Consider the following 17,302-nt stretch of genomic DNA (forward strand, 5'->3'; position numbering starts at 1 on the left):
GAGCCGGAGATGTTGCCGATGAGGAAGAAAAAGCAATAAAAGAAGTTGCTAATGATGTTGGAAAGAGAAGGAGGGTGATGGAACAGGAGAAGGGGTAAAAAAGCCTGAGGACGGACTGATCACAGTGAAGGACCCGCAGTCGCGTGAGAATGAGGGTTTACAGTCGCAATCGTTGAGTGGAACTCATGGAGTTGAAACGATAAATTCATCAAAAGGCAGTTTGCCAGTTGGTGAGGATCAACGAAATTTGTCGAGTTCTGTGTAGCCTCCATTGCCCAACAACTCACCGCATGCAAATCCATCATCTACATCTGCAGCTGGCCGTGTTGACGCGAAAAGCCACGAAAACAACATTGGCACGAAGAATTCTCAACAGTCTGTCGTGGGAGACATTCAACAGAATAAGGACACCGGCAAAAAGCTGTCGCTTCAACGGGTAGAGGGGAAGGTTCACGATTGCCACTCACGACGGTTGAAGAAATGAGTGTTGTAACGACGAAGGGCGACAGCGGCAGCAGCACCGCGGCAGCTACGGCCATGCAGTCTGACACTGGCACAGAAGGCGCTCCGGCCACCAATCATCCGAACCGACCCACCACTGAAGGCGCCACACCACCCGGAACGAATTCCGATGGTGAAGCTGCATCAGCCAACAAATATGATACGGTCTCTCAGACTGCGGGATCCACAGCAGCGCCAACCACAAACGCCAAAGCAGATGACACGACGAAGCCTGGCGACAGTGACAGCGGCACCGCAGCCTCCCACACCACCGCTTTTCTTTTGCGCTTAACGTTGCGTGTGCGGCTGCTGCGATAGTGGTGGCTACGCTTGCATGAAGTGGTGTGCGCTGAATATGAAGAAAGGCCGAAGGCAACTGAATTGTTGTTGTGATGAATATTGGCTGCACTTCCCGTGGAACAACAATCCACGTGGTGTGCGGGGATCTCCTCTTTTTTATTGTTACTTTGCTTTTGTGTTGCTGTGTGCGCTGCACCTCCTCTTGTGTGTGTGCGTACTCCGTGAGGGCTGCGGACACGACGGACCGCTCTCGCCGTATGTGCATGCGGTGGAGCCTTGTGTGCCGCTCCTGTTTGCTTCTCCCTCTTCCATCTGTGTGTTGGTGCTGCGGCAGGGCTGTGTGTGTGTGTGCCTGCTGCCGTGGATTGGAGTGTGTATCGTGCGTGGTGTGCGGCGTACGGTGCATGCCTGGCTGCTGCCCTCTCCTCATGTGGTGTGCCCTCTGTGTGTGTGTCTGCCGCACCTCTCGTCTCCCCTGTTGCTCTACATGTCCCTCACTGTGCAGATCAGCTCCACACCACTGAACGACCACACCCACGATGATGACGACGTGCCGTCTGCTGTGCGCCCTGTTGGTGCTTGCCCTGTGCTGCTGCCCATCCGTGTGCGTAACAGGGAGTGAAGATAAAGCTGAAAAAGCTGGACAGGGTTCAACGCTCCAGGATTCAGGGGGTTCAAGCAATTCCGATAATCCAGAAGCAAAAGTCACGGAAGATAATGAACAGAGTTCAGATAAGGAGCCCAATTCGTCAGAGAGACAATCGAAGACCGCTGCTGCTCCAGCAACTTCAACATCGACAGTTACAGAAGAAGGACCAAGTGGAGCGCCCACTTCGCAAGATGGAAGAGATGCGTCTGTTCGGCCAGGGGCATCAGAAGGGAATAACCCTTCACCAGGACCAACAGGTGACTTCGATAAATCAGTTGTAAAGAATCCGGAGCATAATAATGAAGTAGCGCTAGCTGGTAAGGAAGTTAATGAACAGGCACCAACCACGACAACCACAACGACCACAACTACAACAATGGCACCAACTACTACAACCACCACCACTGCGCCCGAGGCACCAGGTGATACGGCCATGAATGCAGAGGCGCCAACCACGACGACCACCCGCACACCGTCACGTCTTCGCGAAGTCGACGGCGGCCTCAGCAGCTCTGCGTTGGTGTGTTCCCCGCTGCTGCTCGCAGTATCCGCGCTGGCGTACACCGCTGTGGGCTGAAGAAGTGCGTGTGGGCTGTGCGTGCCAGCACCCAATCACGGGGATTTGTGTGCGTCCACTGTGGTCCGATGTAACTAAGTAAGAGAAAATATAATTGTTTTTTGCTTCACTTGCTTCCGCTGCTCTGCTGTGTGCTCCATGTTGTTGCTCCCTGTATCCGTCACGTTGAACGCGTACCAGACACACTCATATGCACGACATGCATACAAATTTTTGTGTGGAATCAGATTTGTGGATGGGTGCATGCACATTGGAGTCATTCCCAGGAGCTTTTTTTTTGTTTTTTTAATTCTTACTTTTTTTCTGTTTGTTTACTCGTGTTTTTTTAATTGTTTTTCTTTTGTTGATTATTTGCTCTGGCTGTGTGTGTGCGTTTTTGCCTTTTTACTGATTCCATTTCTCTTGTGGTGTCTGCTGCTTCTGGGGTGCTGCCATTTATGACTGTGCGGTGGTTTTCTGTGGTGTAGCGGCCGTGTCTTTCTTTTTCCTTTTGCTTTCACTCTGCGTTGACGTGTTGTTAGTTTGTGCTGAAGGCTGCACGCAAGTGACAGGAGTGATGGCGATGATGATGACTGGCCGTGTGCTGCTGGTGTGTGCCCTCTGCGTGCTGTGGTGCGGTGCCGGCGGTAGATGTGACGAGGCGCTACCTGTTGTCGTTTCAGCTGTTAATCCTGCGAGTGGTGGTGTTGTTACCGACAATGCCGCCGGTCAGACTGCACCTGGTGAAGCGGAAGGCCTTTCTGCGCACCAACCACAGCTGGAAAGCGTTGGGGGTTCACCTTCCGGGGGCTCGCGATCGCAAGCTGATTTACAGCCTCAATCGCCAACAATACAGCTGACACACTCCGGCGCCGAAAATACGGTTCCGTCGACAACTTCAAAACCATTGGGCGAAAAGATGCAAAATGTACCAGACGAAGGTCCACCAGGGGAACCGGGGATTTTATCCAGCCAAGAGGAGGCGATAAAAAAAACAATTGTAAATCAACAGAGTAATGATCCGCCATCTCATTCAATTAACAACGATGTTGTCAGCCGTAATAGTGGGGAACGCACAGAAGGTAATTCGAGGCGTGCTGAAACTCTTTTTGCCGCACATTCAGAAGAGGGCCAGGAACGTGAAAAAGTTACTCCTTCCTTGGAACAACCTCACGAAACGTCCACGGCCGCACCGGCCATTACCACTCAAACAATTTCCATGACGCCGCCCGACGAAAGTGAGATCAACACCGTCAAAATAAGTGAGGCATCACCTCAATCAACAGGGACCGCTCAAACAAATCATACGGCGACACCTGGCGACAGCGACAGCAGCACCGCGGTCTCCCACAACTTCTCCCCTCTTTTGCTTCTTGTTGTTGCGTGTGTGGCTGCGGCTGCGGTGGTGGCTGCGTGAGAGTGAGTGAGAGAAAGCCATGCACCGCCCGCACACACACTCGTCCTTCACTCACTCTGTGTGTGTGTCCCCTTGCATGGACTCTCGCCCTCACCTCACCCCACGAAGCACACACATAATGTGCCCATTGTATATATGCATGCACACCCATGCAGGCCCGTTGGTGCTCTCTTTTGCACGACACGCACCGCTGCCGTCCTGCCTGGCTGCATGGGCGGAGCACCGTAACTGTTTTTGTTTTTGTTTTTATTGCATTGAGTAAGCGACCTCTCTCTCTCTCTCTCCCTGTGTGTGTGTTTTGCTTTACGGGAGCAATGAGAGTGTGTGTGCGCTGGTCGTTCCACGCTTCGGCTTTTTGTTTTATTTTTCATTGTTTTGTGGTTGAGAGCACCCATTCCGCGAGCTGCGTGTGTGTGTTTGTGTGTGATGATATGAGTAATTTGCGTGTGTGCTACCTGCCTCTCTCTGCCGTTGCTTTCTTCTGACTCTCTTGTGCCGCACAGCTGCTCTGCAAGTATAGGCACTGACAAACGCACGAGCACATGCACACACACACGCCATGCCGCTCACGCTGCGTAGAGGTCTGAACGCTGAGAATGCACATAAAGGGTTCTTGCTGCGGCGGCCCTGCTAGGAGGGAGGTTGTCAGCCCGAGAATTCTTTCGTCGACGTGTGGAGGGTGTGTTGTTTGCGGCGTGCAGCCGGTGGGTGCTGTTGAGGGTGCCGTGGGCGAGTGCGGATTGTTTCTCGCCATGGAGCTGCGCGTGTCGACGTGTTTATCCCGCTGTGGATTTGCCGATATTCTTTGGCTGTGCGGGGTGATGTGCGTTGGAGGGCGCGCTGGAAGGGACAAGCAGTAAGACGACTGGTGGCAGCGCGTTGGTGGTGCGAAGGGCGGCTGCACCCTTTTGCGTCCCGTTGTTTTCTCGGTGTTGCTTGGTGTGCGCTGACGCTTCATGAATAAGACACCCGCCGTGACTCCTGCTGGTGGCAACAGTCGCTGTGTGTTCCCGGTGCATTTCTACTGCTTCTGCTGTTCTTTGTGTTTGTGTTCGTGAGTTGTTGTTGTTGGGAGCGACTGCGGCGGGGATGATGATGCCACTCTCTGTGGATGGGTGACGGTGTTTACTGTTTTACCTCTTTTATTGGCATCTTTTCTCTCCACTCTCTCAATCACACACGAAGAAGGAAATCAAGCGCTAAACGCTACTGTGAAATTCGAAGGCTCTGAAAGGACCAACAGCACACACACCGCCTACACACACATATTTATATGCTCTCACGTGTTGCTGCAGTGAAGGCACCCCGCACACACAACCGTCGCCGCGTGACCGGATCCAGCGGAAGGAGGAGGGAAGGAAGAGAGAGTGAGCCGCAGAGGCCCAACATGTCCCGGTGTGTGTTTAATTCCGCGGTGCTGCTCTTCCTCGTCGTGATGATGTGCTGCGGCAGTGGAGCTGTGGCCGCTGATGAGGCGTCGTCAGCTTCAGGATCTTCACCGGAGAAATTGTTTTATTGGAGAGATGCAAAAAATGTGGAGGCAGTGAGTTCGCTCCGTGTTCCCAGTCTTGTTGAGATGAATGGTGATGTGTTTGCCGTTGCCGAGGCGCGGTGCACGGGCACCGGAGGATGCGTTTTTACTGGGATTGCCTCGGAGTTTTTGTCTCTGACTGATGAAAAGCCAAATGAGTTGGATATGAGTAAATTGAAGACACAAGTACTGGTGAACCGTTCTTTCGGAGGAGAAAAATGCCCCTTCCAAACAGCAGTTCTGGCTGGCACTCAAAGAGTGAAGAAGGTACATGTGAGCCGACCAACAACAGTCGTGCAGGGAAGTGATATTTACATGCTTGCTGGAAACTACAGTTGGACATATGAGGGTAAGGCAGATTCTGTGTTTCAATGTGGACTCTTGCTGGTAAAAGGTAACATTAGCAATGAGGCAGACAGTACCAACAAAAGCATCCTTTGGAAAGATACTTACGATCTCCCATGGATTTCTAATGGCAGACAGGAACAATCCTGGACACGACTGATTGGCGGTGGTGGATCGGGTATTAAGACAAAAGGCAATACTCTCTTGTTTCCATTGGAAGGCAAAAAAAAAGAGAATGGGAAAGCCGTTTCACTGATTATGTACTCCTCGGACACTGCGGGTTGGACGGTATCGAGGGAGATGTCTGCCGATGGCTGCGGTGATCCCTCCGTCGTGGAGTGGAAGGACAAACTCATCATGATGACTGCGTGTGATGACGGCCGCCGCAGGGTATATGAGTTTAATCTAACGGAGTCGTGGACGGAGGCGCTCGGGACACTCTCGCGCGTGTGGGGCAACAAACACAAGGGAAATAAGAAGGGCGTTGGGAACGGGTTTATCACAGCGACGATTGAGGAAAAGGACGTGATGCTCGTCACTCTGCCGGTGTATGCCAAGACTGAGAGCGAAGAAAATGGAAAGGGCAGACTCCATCTTTGGCTGACGGACAATACGCACATTGTTGATATTGGGTCGGTGTCCGGTGATGATGTTGCCGCCAGCTCCCTGCTGTACAGAAGTGGTAAAAGTGAAACGAATGGGAAGGAAGAGTTGATTGCACTGTACGAGAAGAAGAAGGCCGAAGGGGAGAAACCACCATCACCCGGTATGGTCTCTGTGCGTCTGACTGCGCAGCTGCAGCGGGTGAAGGATGTGCTGGCGACCTGGAATAAAGTGGACAAACGTGTCTCTCAGCTGTGCACCACTTTACTTGCTCAGAAGGGTTTCTCATCTGACAATGCCTGCACTACTGATAAGATCACGGCTGGGCTGGTTGGCTTTTTGTCTGGCAGCTTCTCCGAGAACACATGGAGGGACGAGTACCTCGGGGTGAACGCCACAGTAAAGGGGAATGATGGTGGGGCAACAAAGACTTCATATGGTGTGACATTTAAAGGACGTGGTGCGTGGGCGGAGTGGCCTGTTGGCGCGCAGGGGGAGAATCAGCTGTACCACTTTGCGAACTACAACTTCACTCTTGTGGCGACGGTGTCCATCGACGGTGTACCGGAGGGAGATACTCCCATTCCTTTGATGGGTACGAAGATGAATGACGGTAAGAATACTATGCTCCTGGGACTGTCGTACAGCAACAAAAATAAGTGGCAATTGCGGTGCGGTGACGGAAAGACGACTGAGCACAGCAGCAGTTGGAAGCCAGAGACAACACACCAAGTGGCTATTGTGCTACAGAACAGCACCCAGGGCACCGCGTACGTTGATGGTCAGCGTGTGGGAGATGCGCCATGTACATTGGGAAGCACGGAATCCCAAGAGATCTCCCACTTCTACATTGGAGGGGATGGAGGCAGCGCGGGGAGCCGAGAAGGTGTGTCTGTGACGGTGACGAACGTCCTGCTGTACAACCGCCCGTTGAGTTCCGCGGAGATGACTGCGCTTAAAATGAAAAGCGTTAATATTCCGAGGCTGGATCATGCGAAAACAGAGCCGAGGGGTACTGCGTCTACTCCCGCCGGGCAACAGCCGTCGGAATGGGGGCATTTGGTGGGAAGCAGTAAAGATGCGAGTGGTGGTGTGGAGGGGGCCGATTCACAGATCAGGGAAGTAAATGCCACGGCACTCAGCAGCAACCTCGGAAATGTGTCGCAAGAAAATAACAGCGATGCCGGCATTATGCGTGAGAGCGGACTGCTGCCATCGCTGCTTCTGCTGTTGGGACTGTGGGGGTTTGTGGCTCTGTGAGGAGTGACTGGCTGCCGCGTGGGACAATTGCGACATCCCCAGCACGGAATTAATTCCAAGAACTAACTTGTTCCCTAAGATAATTTTCCTTTTTTGCTTTCTGTTTGTAATTCATCAAATTTTTTTTTTTTTTTACGTGTTGCGCGTGTGTTTCCTTTTTTTAAATTTTTTTTTGGTTTTCTGATGTTGTTGTTTCTTTAATTCCTCATCCCCCATACTTTTTTTTTTTGCTTTTTGGGGCAATCACTATGGACGCTTCTTTTCTTTTCTACTCTTCCCTCTTTTAATTGTTTCTTCTGCACTCTTCCTGCGAGGGGTGCCGTGTGTTTCCCGCCCAACTGCTCCACTCGCACACCCACCGACACGCTCATGACGACGGCCCTGTGCGCCTCGCCTGCTGCACGCATGAGGAGGGGCCGTGATGTGTGGGCGTGCGACGAGGGCCTGTGGGCGGAGCACACATTTCTTTCCCTCTTGTTTTGTTTTTATGCGGCCAGGGCGGGCAGACACCCGCAGCGCCACACACACACACAGCCACACCCTGCCGCCGTGTTTTTAAGACTTTTTGCTTTGCGTGTTTATTTCTCGCGCCGGCAGTCCCTTCGGTGTCGGTTTTGTGAGCATTTCTTTTCCTTCTGATTTTTTCTTTGCTGCGCTCACTCTCCCGATGGAGTGACGCGACTCTCATCATGTCTGCGTGCTTCTCTCAGTCCCCATGCACACACACGAGTGACTGTGCTCTGCGGGCCGCACTCACACGCCGATGGGAGGGCTGAGGGGAGCAGCAACACGCAGATGACCCCATGAAATATAAACGATGTGCGGTCACACGGAGGGTCAGACGGTTGAAAGACATTTAAATATCTTTTTAATTTATTTTCGGACAAAATATGCAGACAATTTCTGGAGCAACATTGTGGTTGGTTGCTTTTTTTGTGTGTGTGGTTTTTCTTTTTCTTTTTTTCTTTTTTATTATTTGGGTGTAGCCGTAATAGAGGACGGCTTTTTTTCATTTTCTTTTTTTTTTCTTTTTTCTTCTTTCCAAAGTGTGAGGTGTGGAAAGGTGAAGATGAATTTTTATTTAATTTATTTTTATTAAATTTTTTTATGAATTGCCGCTGCTTTGTCTGCAGTGCAATATTGTGAGCTTGAGCAGTCTTTTTATTTCTGCCATGCACCTCTGCTGTACTGTTTTTGTTTGTGCGTCCCTTCACATGCTCTGCTCCTGTTTTTACTTCTTTGCTTCGTGTGTCTGCGGTGGGAATCACGGTGCCATCGGATGCATATGTGTGTGGGACACCTTTTGCGTTGAGTTTGTGGCCGGCTGACGCGGCTGCACGATGCCCGCCATGCGTGAAGGTGCTGCCTGCTCTTGGGGTCATTCTTCTCTGCCCTCTGTTTTTGCCTCGCCGGGTGCGTGCGTTGCTCGGTGTGTGGTGACGCGTGACGGACGGTGCCACGATGGCCTCCTCTGGCGATGACAGTCGCTGTGTTCTAGGCACACACATCCACACACACACTTCCTTGTCTCCCTGTCGGTGCTGGACGCGTTGAAGGCCGATTACAGCCACACGGACACCCGCAGGTTTGCTGCACCGTACTTCTTCCAGCGGTGCGATGCCGCCGGCTACACGAATTGGTGGTGCTGTGTATGTTGCGCGGCCGGGGCATGCCGGCGATTGTGAGGGACGTGGAGGACACGGAGCTGCTGGACTGAGGGAAGAGGTGGCGGGCGTTGTGGCGCAGCGGGAGCGCATGACGATCCCGAGGCCTGTGCTGGAGGGGCGCGTGTTGAGGTGAGCGTGGCGTGCCTGCGAGGGCCTGAGGAGAGAGAGAACAACAGCATTGGTGACTGTGGGAGTGTGACGAACGATGCGCGGGCGAGGAGCGCTCCTCTTTTTTTTTTTATTGTTGTTGAACCGTGTCTACCCAATTGTTGTGTTGCGGTGGTGCGTGACTCTCATTGCTGGATGGGACGGTTCGTGGTTGTGTGACTTGTCTCCCTTTTTGCTTTTAGTCCGCGTTGACGGGGAGTTAGTTTGTGCTGAGGGCTGCACGCAAGTGACGGAAGTGATGGTGATGATGATGACTGGCCGTGTGCTGCTGGTGTGTGCCCTCTGCGTGCTGTGGTGCTGTTCCGAAGGATGTTGTGAAGAAGTACTCGCAGTTTCTTAGCCTGATGGTCTTGAGAGTGACGGAGGAGATTTAAAGGGTACATTACGTTATGAAACGCCAGTACCACACACCCCCCCAGGCCCAGAAGCACCAGGAATAAGTGTCCAACAATAAGAAAACCTCCCCTCATCTTTTGAAGGCCTCCTTTCAGGAGCCGGAGATGTTGCTGATGAGGAAGAAAAAGCAATAAAAGAAGTTGCTAATGATGTTGGAAAGAGAAGGAGGGTGATGGAACTGCAGAAGAGGTAAAAAAGCCTGAGGACGGACTGATCACAGTGAAGGACCCGCAGTCGCGTGAGAATGAGGGTTTACAGTCGCAATCGTTGAGTGGAACTCATGGAGTTGAAACGATAAATTCATCAAAAGGCAGTTTGCCAGTTGGTGAGGATCAACGAAATTTGTCGAGTTCTGTGTAGCCTCCATTGCCCAACAACTCACCGCATGCAAATCCATCATCCACATCTGCAGCTGGCCGTGTTGACGCGAAAAGCCACGAAAACGACATTGGCACGAAGAATTCTCAACAGTCTGTCGTGGGAGACATTCAGCAGAATAAGGACACCGGCAAAAAGCTGTCGCTTCAGCGGGTAGAGGGGAAGGTTCACGATTGCCACTCACGACGGTTGAAGAAATGAGTGTTGTAACGACGAAGGGCGACAGCGGCAGCAGCACCGCGGCAGCTACGGCCATGCAGTCTGACACTGGCACAGAAGGCGCTCCGGCCACCAATCATCCGAACCGACCCTCCACTGAAGGCGCCACACCACCCGGAACGAATTCCGATGGTGAAGCTGCATCAGCCAACAAATATGATACGGTCTCTCAGACTGCGGGATCCACAGCAGCGCCAACCACAAACGCCAAAGCAGATGACACGACGAATCCTGGCGACAGTGACAGCGGCACCGCAGCCTCCCACACCACCGCTTTTCTTTTGCGCTTAACGTTGCGTGTGCGGCTGCTGCTGTGGTGCCCAGGCCTGCATGAAGTGGTGTGCGCTGAATATGAACGAAGGCCGAAGGCAACTGAATTGTTTTTGTGATGAATGTTGGCTGCAATTCCCGTGGACCAACAATCCACGTGGTGTGCGGGGATCTCTTCTTTTTTATTGTTACTTTGCTTTTGTGTTGCTGTGAGCGCTGCACCTTCTCGTGTGTGTGTGCGTACTCCGTGAGGGCTGCGGACACGACGGACCGCTCTCGCCGTATGTGCATGCGGTGGAGCCTTGTGTGCCGCTCCTGTTTGCTTCTCCCTCTTCCATCTGTGTGTTGGTGCTGCGGCAGGGCTGTGTGTGTGTGTGCCTGCTGCCGTGGATTGGAGTGTGTGTCGTGCGTGGTGTGCGGCGTACGGTGCATGCCTGGCTGCCGCCCTCTCTCCTCATGTGGTGTACCCTCTGTGTGTGTGTCTGCCGCACCTCTCGTCTCCCCTGTTGCTCTCCATGTCCCTCACTGTGCAGATCAGCTCCACACCACTGAACGACCACACTCACGATGATGACGACGTGCCGTCTGCTGTGCGCCCTGTTGGTGCTTGCCCTGTGCTGCTGCCCGTGCGTGTGTATGACAGTCCCTGAGAAGGCTCCAGATTCCGAAGTTCAAGTTGATGTTAAAGGCGCCGGTGAATTGTCCCATGCACCTGGAGGAACACGAGCCACGACGGTCGGTGAGCCAGGTTCGCCAGTTCCGGGGCCGGCTGCTGAACGGAGAAGCGAAGGCGGGCATGGTGGAGGTGCGCCCGATTCAGAACCGCAACCAAATGCTGCTTCCAATAAGTTACAAGGAAAAGTTACGGATGATAAGAAAAATACAGAAAGTGGCACGAGTTCGTCTGCAGAATAAAGAAATAAGAGTGAAGAAGATTCCGCCCAGAAGACCACGACGACCACAACTACACTGGCACCAACCAGGACCACGACCACCACTGCGCCGGAGGCACCAAGTACTACGACTACAGAGGCGCCAACCACGACGACCACCCGCGCACCGTCACGTCTTCGCGAAATCGACGGCAGCCTCAGCAGCTCTGCGTTGGTGTGCGCCCCGCTGCTGCTCGCCGTATCCGCGCTGGCGTACACCACTCTGGGCTGAAGAAGTGCGTGTGGTCTGTGCGTGCCAGCACTCAATCACGGGGATTTGTGTGCGCGTCTACTGTGTTCCGATGTAACTAAACAGGAGAAAATAATGATTGTGTTTTGCTTCATTTGCTTCCGCTGCCCTGCTGTGTGCTCCATGTTGTTGCTTCCTGTATCCGTCACGTTGAACGCGTACCAGACACACTCATATGCACGACACGCATACAACTGTTTGCGTAGATGCATTTTTGTGCTTGTGCATGCGCACTGGAGTCATTGGGTGCATTTTTTTGTTCTTTTGTGTTTTTACTGTTTTTCTTATTGCTACTTTTTCACTTTGGTTTTGTTTTTAATTGCTTTTTTGTTGTTGTTAAATTATTACGGGGCGTTGTGCGTTTTCTGACTTTTATTGGTTTAATTTTTCTCATGAAATGCGTGCAGCTGCTGCTGATGTTTTTTACTGTGTCGTGTCTTTTCTTTTGCTCTCACTCAGCGTTGACGGGGAGTTAGTTTGTGCTGAAGGCTGCACGCAAGTGACGGGAGTGATGGCGATGATGATGACTGGCCGTGTGCTGCTGGTGTGTGCCCTCTGCGTGCTGTGGTGCGGTGCCGGCGTTGCTCATGCGAGGGACCGCGACAACAACGCGCAGGGTGGTTGCATGACTTCGGGATTGTTGGGAAGGAAAACATCGTATTTGTTGAGGGGTTGCAATAAAGCTGTGCTGACGCCGCCATTGCGATCACCGTTCTTCATCGATGCGATACAAGCCGAGGCGAAGGAATTAAAAGAAATTTCTCAGGAAGGTGATGGTTTGGATTCAGATTTAATTTCACAACCACCGGCACCGCCACCAGCGCCAGAAATACCACCACCACCACCACTAATTGATGCCAGTGTTTCTGATGGTAGTGGCCGCAGTGAAGCTGGTGCTAACAGTCAAACAGGCGGTGGCATCTCTGGTGGTGGTGGCTCAAGTGGAATTTCTCACGGAGATAAAGATTCCACTGTGGAGGTTTCTGCCCTTGTTGATAAGTCTGCATCCTCCACCGCCAATGATGGTGATGGTTCGCAGAACACCGGAGTTGAGTCGGCCACTCAGAAGAACAATTCTTCAGGAACAGCTGAACTCTCCGTAAAAGCACCGGATTTGCCCGCATTGCCCAAATTGCAGAATCCGGAGGTGTCAGATCTCGACAAAAGTGAAATCTCTCTTAATACAAAAGAGACAATAAGTGTTGAAGCTCCTGATAGGGGTGCAAGTAGAGGCTACGCAGGGGAGAGTGAAGTAGATACCAAAGTCTCCTCCAGCGTGTCTTCTGCCAAGAGCAAACCCACAGGGAAACCATCATTGCCATTACTATCAACGGGAGAAAGTCCAACAACAAAAACAACAGGACCAAACGACTCAGAGGCTCAGACAGAAAAAAATGGAGAAACAGCAGCTTCAGGAACCGAAACGGACTCTGCAACACCTAAACCGTCTTCAAAGGATGATGTGGCAGAGCAACAAAATCAAGAGAGCGACAGACAAGATTTGATGAAGTATGCAGCTACCGGCCATCCAGCAGGCACAGCAGCAATACCCATCTCTACAGATGGCAATGGTGATGCTCATGGAACGGCGAGTGAGAATGGTGACGATACTGGAGGGCATAATAAAAAAAAAACCCACGACGACCCCGAAGCTGACAATACCAACGTCGGTATTACAGCCAATGAGACAGCACCAGAAGCAGTCAACAGCTCTCAAACAAATAATACGGCTACAACTGGCGACAGTGACGGCAGCACCGCGGTGTCCCACACCACCTCCCCTCTTTTGCGTTTATTTTTGCGTGTACGGCTGCTGCTGCGATAGTGGTGGCTACGCTTGCATGAAGTTTTGTGCGCTGAATATGAAGGAAGGCCTAAGAAAGATGAATTGTTCTTGCGATGAGCTTGGCTGCACTTCCCGTGGACCAACAATCCACGTGGTGTGCGGGGATCTCCTCTTTTTCATTGTTACTTTGCTTTTGTGTTGCTGTGGGCGCTGCACCTCCTCTTGTGTGTGTGCGTATCCTCCGTGAGGGATGCCGACACGACGGACCGCTCTCGCCGTATGTGCATGCGGTGGAGCCTTGTGTGCCGCTCCTGTTTGCCTCTTCCTCTTCCATCTGTGTGTTGGTGCTGCGGCAGGGCTGTGTGTGTGTGTGCCTGCTGCCGTGGATTGGATTGTGTGTCGTGCGTGGTGTGCGGCGTACGGTGCATGCCTGGCTGCTGCCCTCTCTCCTCATGTGGTGTGCCCTCTGTGTGTGTGTCTGCCGCACCTCTCGTCTCCCCTGTTGCTCTCCATGTCCCTCACTGTGCAGATCAGCTCCACACCACTGAACGACCACACTCACGATGATGATGACGTGCCGTCTGCTGTGCGCCCTGTTGGTGCTCGCCCTGTGCTGCTGCCCGTCCAATGCATCAGGGACTGAGCGGGCGGAACAAGATTCTTCCCTGGAGACCACGATGACGACTGCAACACAGGCAACAACCCTGACGCTTGGTCAGCCAGGTCCGAAAGGTGAGGAGTCCGGTGGGGACAAGGGAAATCCTGCCGTACATGGAGTTGAAGGAGCTACGACCGATCCGAAAACGCAATTAAATGCGAAGCCCAATGCGTCAGCGGCAGAAGTTAAGAACGGTATGACAGAGACAACAAGTGACAAGAATCCATCCGCAGAACAAAGAAATAAGAGTGAAGAAGATTCCGCCCAGACGACCACGACGACCACAACACAGGCACCAACCACGACCACGACCACCACTGCGCCACAGGCACCAACTACTACGACTACGGAGACGCCAACCACGACGACCACCCGCGCACCGTCACTTCTTCGTGAAGTCGACGGCAGCCTCATCAGTTCTGCGTGGATGTGTGCCCCGCTGCTGCTCGCCGTATCCGCGCTGGCGTACACCGCTGTGGGCTGAAGAGGTGTGTGCGGGCTGTGCGTGCCAGCACTCAACCACGGGGATTTGTGTGCGCGTCTACTGTGGTCCGATGTAACTAAACAGGAGAAAATAATGATTGCGTTTTGCTTCATTTGCTTCCGCTGCCCTGCTGTGTGCTCCGCGTTGTGCCCCACATCCGTCAAGTTGAGCGCGTACCAGACACACTCATATGCACGACACGCATACAACTGTTTGCGTAGATGCATTTTTGTGCTTGTGCATGCGCACTGGAGTCATTGGGTGCATTTTTTTGTTCTTTTGTGTTTTTACTGTTTTTCTTATTGCTACTTTTTCACTTTGGTTTTGTTTTTAATTGCTTTTTTTTTTTGTTAAATTATTACGGGGCGTTGTGCGTTTTCTGACTTTTATTGGTTTAATTTTTCTCATGAAATGCGTGCAGCAGCTGCTGATGTTTTTTACTGTGTCGTGTCTTTTCTTTTGCTCTCACTCAGCGTTGACGGGGAGTTAGTTTGTGCTGAAGGCTGCACGCAAGTGACGGGAGTGATGATGATGATGATGACTGGCCGTGTGCTGCTGGTGTGTGCCCTCTGCGTGCTGTGGTGCGGTGCCGGCGTTGCTCATGCGAGGGACCGCGACAACAACGCGCAGGGTGGTTGCATGACTTCGGGATTGTTGGGAAGGAAAACATCGTATTTGTTGAGGGGTTGCAATAAAGCTGTGCTGACGCCGCCATTGCGATCACCGTTCTTCATCGATGCGATACAAGCCGAGGCGAAGGAATTAAAAGAAATTTCTCAGGAAGGTGATGGTTTGGATTCAGATTTAATTTCACAACCACCGGCACCGCCACCAGCGCCAGAAATACCACCACCACCACCACTAATTGATGCCAGTGTTTCTGATGGTAGTGGCCGCAGTGAAGCTGGTGCTAACAGTCAAACAGGCGGTGGCATCTCTGGTGGTGGTGGCTCAAGTGGAATTTCTCACGGAGATAAAGATTCCACTGTGGAGGTTTCTGCCCTTGTTGATAAGTCTGCATCCTCCACCGCCAATGATGGTGATGGTTCGCAGAACACCGGAGTTGAGTCGGCCACTCAGAAGAACAATTCTTCAGGAACAGCTGAACTCTCCGTAAAAGCACCGGATTTGCCCGCATTGCCCAAATTGCAGAATCCGGAGGTGTCAGATCTCGACAAAAGTGAAATCTCTCTTGATACAAAAGAGACAATAAGTGTTGAAGCTCTTGATAGGGGTGCAAGTAGAGGCTACGCAGAGGAGAGTGAAGTAGATACCAAAGTCTCCTCCAGCGTGTCTTCTGCCAAGAGCAAACCCACAGGGAAACCATCATTGCCATTACTATCAACGGGAGAAAGTCCAACAACAAAAACAACACGACCAAACGACTCAGAGGCTCAGACAGAAAAAAATGGAGAAACAGCAGCTTCAGGAACCGAAACGGACTCTGCAACACCTAAACCGTATTCAAAGGATGATGTGGCAGAGCAACAAAATCAAGAGAGCGACAGACAAGATTTGATGAAGTATGCAGCTACCGGCCATCCAGCAGGCACAGCAGCAATACCCATCTCTACAGATGGCAATGGTGATGCTCATGGAACGGCGAGTGAGAATGGTGACGATACTGGAGGGCATAATAAAAAAAAACCCACGACGACCCCGAAGCTGACAATACCAACGTCGGTATTACAGCCAGTGAGGCAGCACCAGAAGCAGTCAACAGCTCTCAAACAAATAATACGGTGACCCCTGGCGACAGTGACGGCAGCACCGCGGTCTCCCACACCACCTCCCCTCTTTTGCGTCTTGTTTTCACGTATGCGGCTGCTGCTGCGATAGTGGTGGCTACGGTTGCATGAAGTTTTGTGCGCTGAATATGAAGGAAGGCCTAAGAAAGATGAATTGTTCTTGCGATGATCTTGGCTGCACTTCCCGTGGACCAACAATCCACGTGGTGTGCGGGGATCTCTCCTTTTTTATTGTTACTTTGCTTTTTTGTTGCTGTGTGCGCTGTGCCTTCTCTTGTGTGTGTGCGTACCCTCTGTGCGGGGTGCCGACACGACGGACCGCTCTCGCCGTATGTGCATGCGGTGGAGCCTTGTGTGCCGCTCCTGTTTGCTTCTCCCTCTTCCATCTGTGTGTTGGTGCTGCGGCAGGGCTGTGTGTGTGTGCCTGCTGCCGTGGATTGGAGTGTGTGTCGTGCGTGGTGTGCGGCGTACGGTGCATGCCTGGCTGCTGCCCTCTCCTCATGTGGTGTGCCCTCTGTGTGTGTCTGCCGCACCTCTCGACTCCCCTGTTGCTCTCCATGTCCCTCACTGTGCAGATCAGCTCCACACCACTGAACGACCACACTCACGATGATGACATGCCGTCTGCTGTGCGCCCTGTTGGTGCTCGCCCTGTGCTGCTGCCCGTCCAATGCATCAGGGACTGAGCGGGCGGAACAAGATTCTTCCCAGGAGACCACGATGACGACTGCAACACAGGCAACAACCCTGACGCTTGGTCAGCCAGGTCCGAAAGGTGAGGAGTCCGGTGGGGACAAGGGAAATCCTGCCGCACATGGAGATGGAGGAGCTACGACCGATCCGAAAACGCAATTAAATGCGAAGCCCAATGCGTCAGCGGCAGAAGTTAAGAACGGTATGACAGAGACAACAAGTGACAAGAATCCATCCGCAGAACAAAGAAATAAGAGTGAAGAAGATTCCCCCCAGACGACCACGACGACCACAACACAGGCACCAACTACTACGACCACGACCACCACTGCGCCGGAGGCACCAAGTACGACGACTACAGAGACGCCAACCACGACGACCACGCGCGCACCGTCACGTCTTCGTGAAATTGACGGCAGCCTCAGCAGCTCTGCGTGTATGTGTGCCCCGCTGCTGCTCGCCGTATCCGCGCTGGCGTACACCGCTCTGGG

General features: G+C 52.5%; 7 protein-coding genes and 4 pseudogenes across 7 annotated transcripts, besides 20 other annotated features; all 11 read left to right on the forward strand.

Annotated features, from left to right (window-relative positions):
• Positions 1-1,606: a sequence feature (areas not merged during assembly with more than two copies in the genome that could not be assigned to a particular haplotype).
• On the forward strand, positions 481-819 carry Tc00.1047053504787.10 (uncharacterized protein; the record flags this gene model as incomplete). Its single annotated transcript, XM_803744.1, has 1 exon — positions 481-819. One exon carries the CDS (start codon positions 481-483, stop codon positions 817-819), a length of 339 nt encoding a protein of 112 aa, XP_808837.1.
• Positions 1,341-2,027, forward strand: Tc00.1047053504787.20 (mucin TcMUCII, putative; the record flags this gene model as incomplete). The annotated part of the gene is made up of 1 exon (XM_803745.1): positions 1,341-2,027. The coding sequence occupies one exon, from the start codon at positions 1,341-1,343 to the stop codon at positions 2,025-2,027; it is 687 nt and encodes a 228-aa protein (XP_808838.1).
• Positions 1,607-3,241: a sequence feature (haploid, Esmeraldo-like haplotype).
• Positions 2,298-2,413: a sequence feature (T-rich).
• Tc00.1047053504787.30 (mucin-associated surface protein (MASP), putative) lies at positions 2,584-3,423 on the forward strand (the record flags this gene model as incomplete). The annotated part of the gene is made up of 1 exon (XM_803746.1): positions 2,584-3,423. The coding sequence occupies one exon, from the start codon at positions 2,584-2,586 to the stop codon at positions 3,421-3,423; it is 840 nt and encodes a 279-aa protein (XP_808839.1).
• Positions 3,242-8,085: a sequence feature (areas not merged during assembly with more than two copies in the genome that could not be assigned to a particular haplotype).
• Positions 4,697-7,162, forward strand: Tc00.1047053504787.40 (trans-sialidase, putative; the record flags this gene model as incomplete). Its single annotated transcript, XM_803747.1, has 1 exon — positions 4,697-7,162. The coding sequence occupies one exon, from the start codon at positions 4,697-4,699 to the stop codon at positions 7,160-7,162; it is 2,466 nt and encodes an 821-aa protein (XP_808840.1).
• Positions 8,086-9,326: a sequence feature (haploid, Esmeraldo-like haplotype).
• Positions 8,166-8,203: a sequence feature (T-rich).
• Positions 8,235-8,271: a sequence feature (AT_rich).
• On the forward strand, positions 8,624-8,962 carry Tc00.1047053504787.47 (annotated as a pseudogene).
• Tc00.1047053504787.54 lies at positions 9,236-10,324 on the forward strand (annotated as a pseudogene).
• Positions 9,327-10,840: a sequence feature (areas not merged during assembly with more than two copies in the genome that could not be assigned to a particular haplotype).
• Tc00.1047053504787.60 lies at positions 10,828-11,424 on the forward strand (annotated as a pseudogene).
• Positions 10,841-11,128: a sequence feature (areas merged during assembly that could not be assigned to a particular haplotype. This can correspond to areas where the two haplotypes were merged or to regions with more than two copies in the genome that were merged during assembly.).
• Positions 11,129-13,777: a sequence feature (heterozygous, Esmeraldo-like haplotype).
• Positions 11,696-11,780: a sequence feature (T-rich).
• On the forward strand, positions 11,954-13,267 carry Tc00.1047053504787.70 (mucin-associated surface protein (MASP), putative; the record flags this gene model as incomplete). The annotated part of the gene is made up of 1 exon (XM_803748.1): positions 11,954-13,267. One exon carries the CDS (start codon positions 11,954-11,956, stop codon positions 13,265-13,267), a length of 1,314 nt encoding a protein of 437 aa, XP_808841.1.
• Positions 12,240-12,292: a microsatellite.
• Positions 13,778-13,788: a sequence feature (areas merged during assembly that could not be assigned to a particular haplotype. This can correspond to areas where the two haplotypes were merged or to regions with more than two copies in the genome that were merged during assembly.).
• Positions 13,789-14,449: a sequence feature (areas merged during assembly that could not be assigned to a particular haplotype. This can correspond to areas where the two haplotypes were merged or to regions with more than two copies in the genome that were merged during assembly.).
• On the forward strand, positions 13,792-14,370 carry Tc00.1047053504787.80 (mucin TcMUCII, putative; the record flags this gene model as incomplete). Its single annotated transcript, XM_803749.1, has 1 exon — positions 13,792-14,370. The coding sequence occupies one exon, from the start codon at positions 13,792-13,794 to the stop codon at positions 14,368-14,370; it is 579 nt and encodes a 192-aa protein (XP_808842.1).
• Positions 14,154-14,258: a microsatellite.
• Positions 14,450-14,628: a sequence feature (areas merged during assembly that could not be assigned to a particular haplotype. This can correspond to areas where the two haplotypes were merged or to regions with more than two copies in the genome that were merged during assembly.).
• Positions 14,629-17,302: a sequence feature (heterozygous, non-Esmeraldo-like haplotype).
• Positions 14,637-14,722: a sequence feature (T-rich).
• Tc00.1047053504787.90 lies at positions 14,896-16,230 on the forward strand (annotated as a pseudogene).
• Positions 15,182-15,234: a microsatellite.
• Positions 16,728-17,302, forward strand: Tc00.1047053504787.99 (mucin TcMUCII, putative; the record flags this gene model as incomplete). The annotated part of the gene is made up of 1 exon (XM_803750.1): positions 16,728-17,302. A coding segment is annotated over one exon (575 nt), but the record flags the coding sequence as incomplete, so codon positions are not given.
• Positions 17,087-17,195: a microsatellite.

This window comes from Trypanosoma cruzi, genomic scaffold, assembly GCF_000209065.1.
Source record: "Trypanosoma cruzi strain CL Brener 1047053512993 genomic scaffold, whole genome shotgun sequence".
NCBI lineage: Eukaryota > Euglenozoa > Kinetoplastea > Trypanosomatida > Trypanosomatidae > Trypanosoma > Trypanosoma cruzi.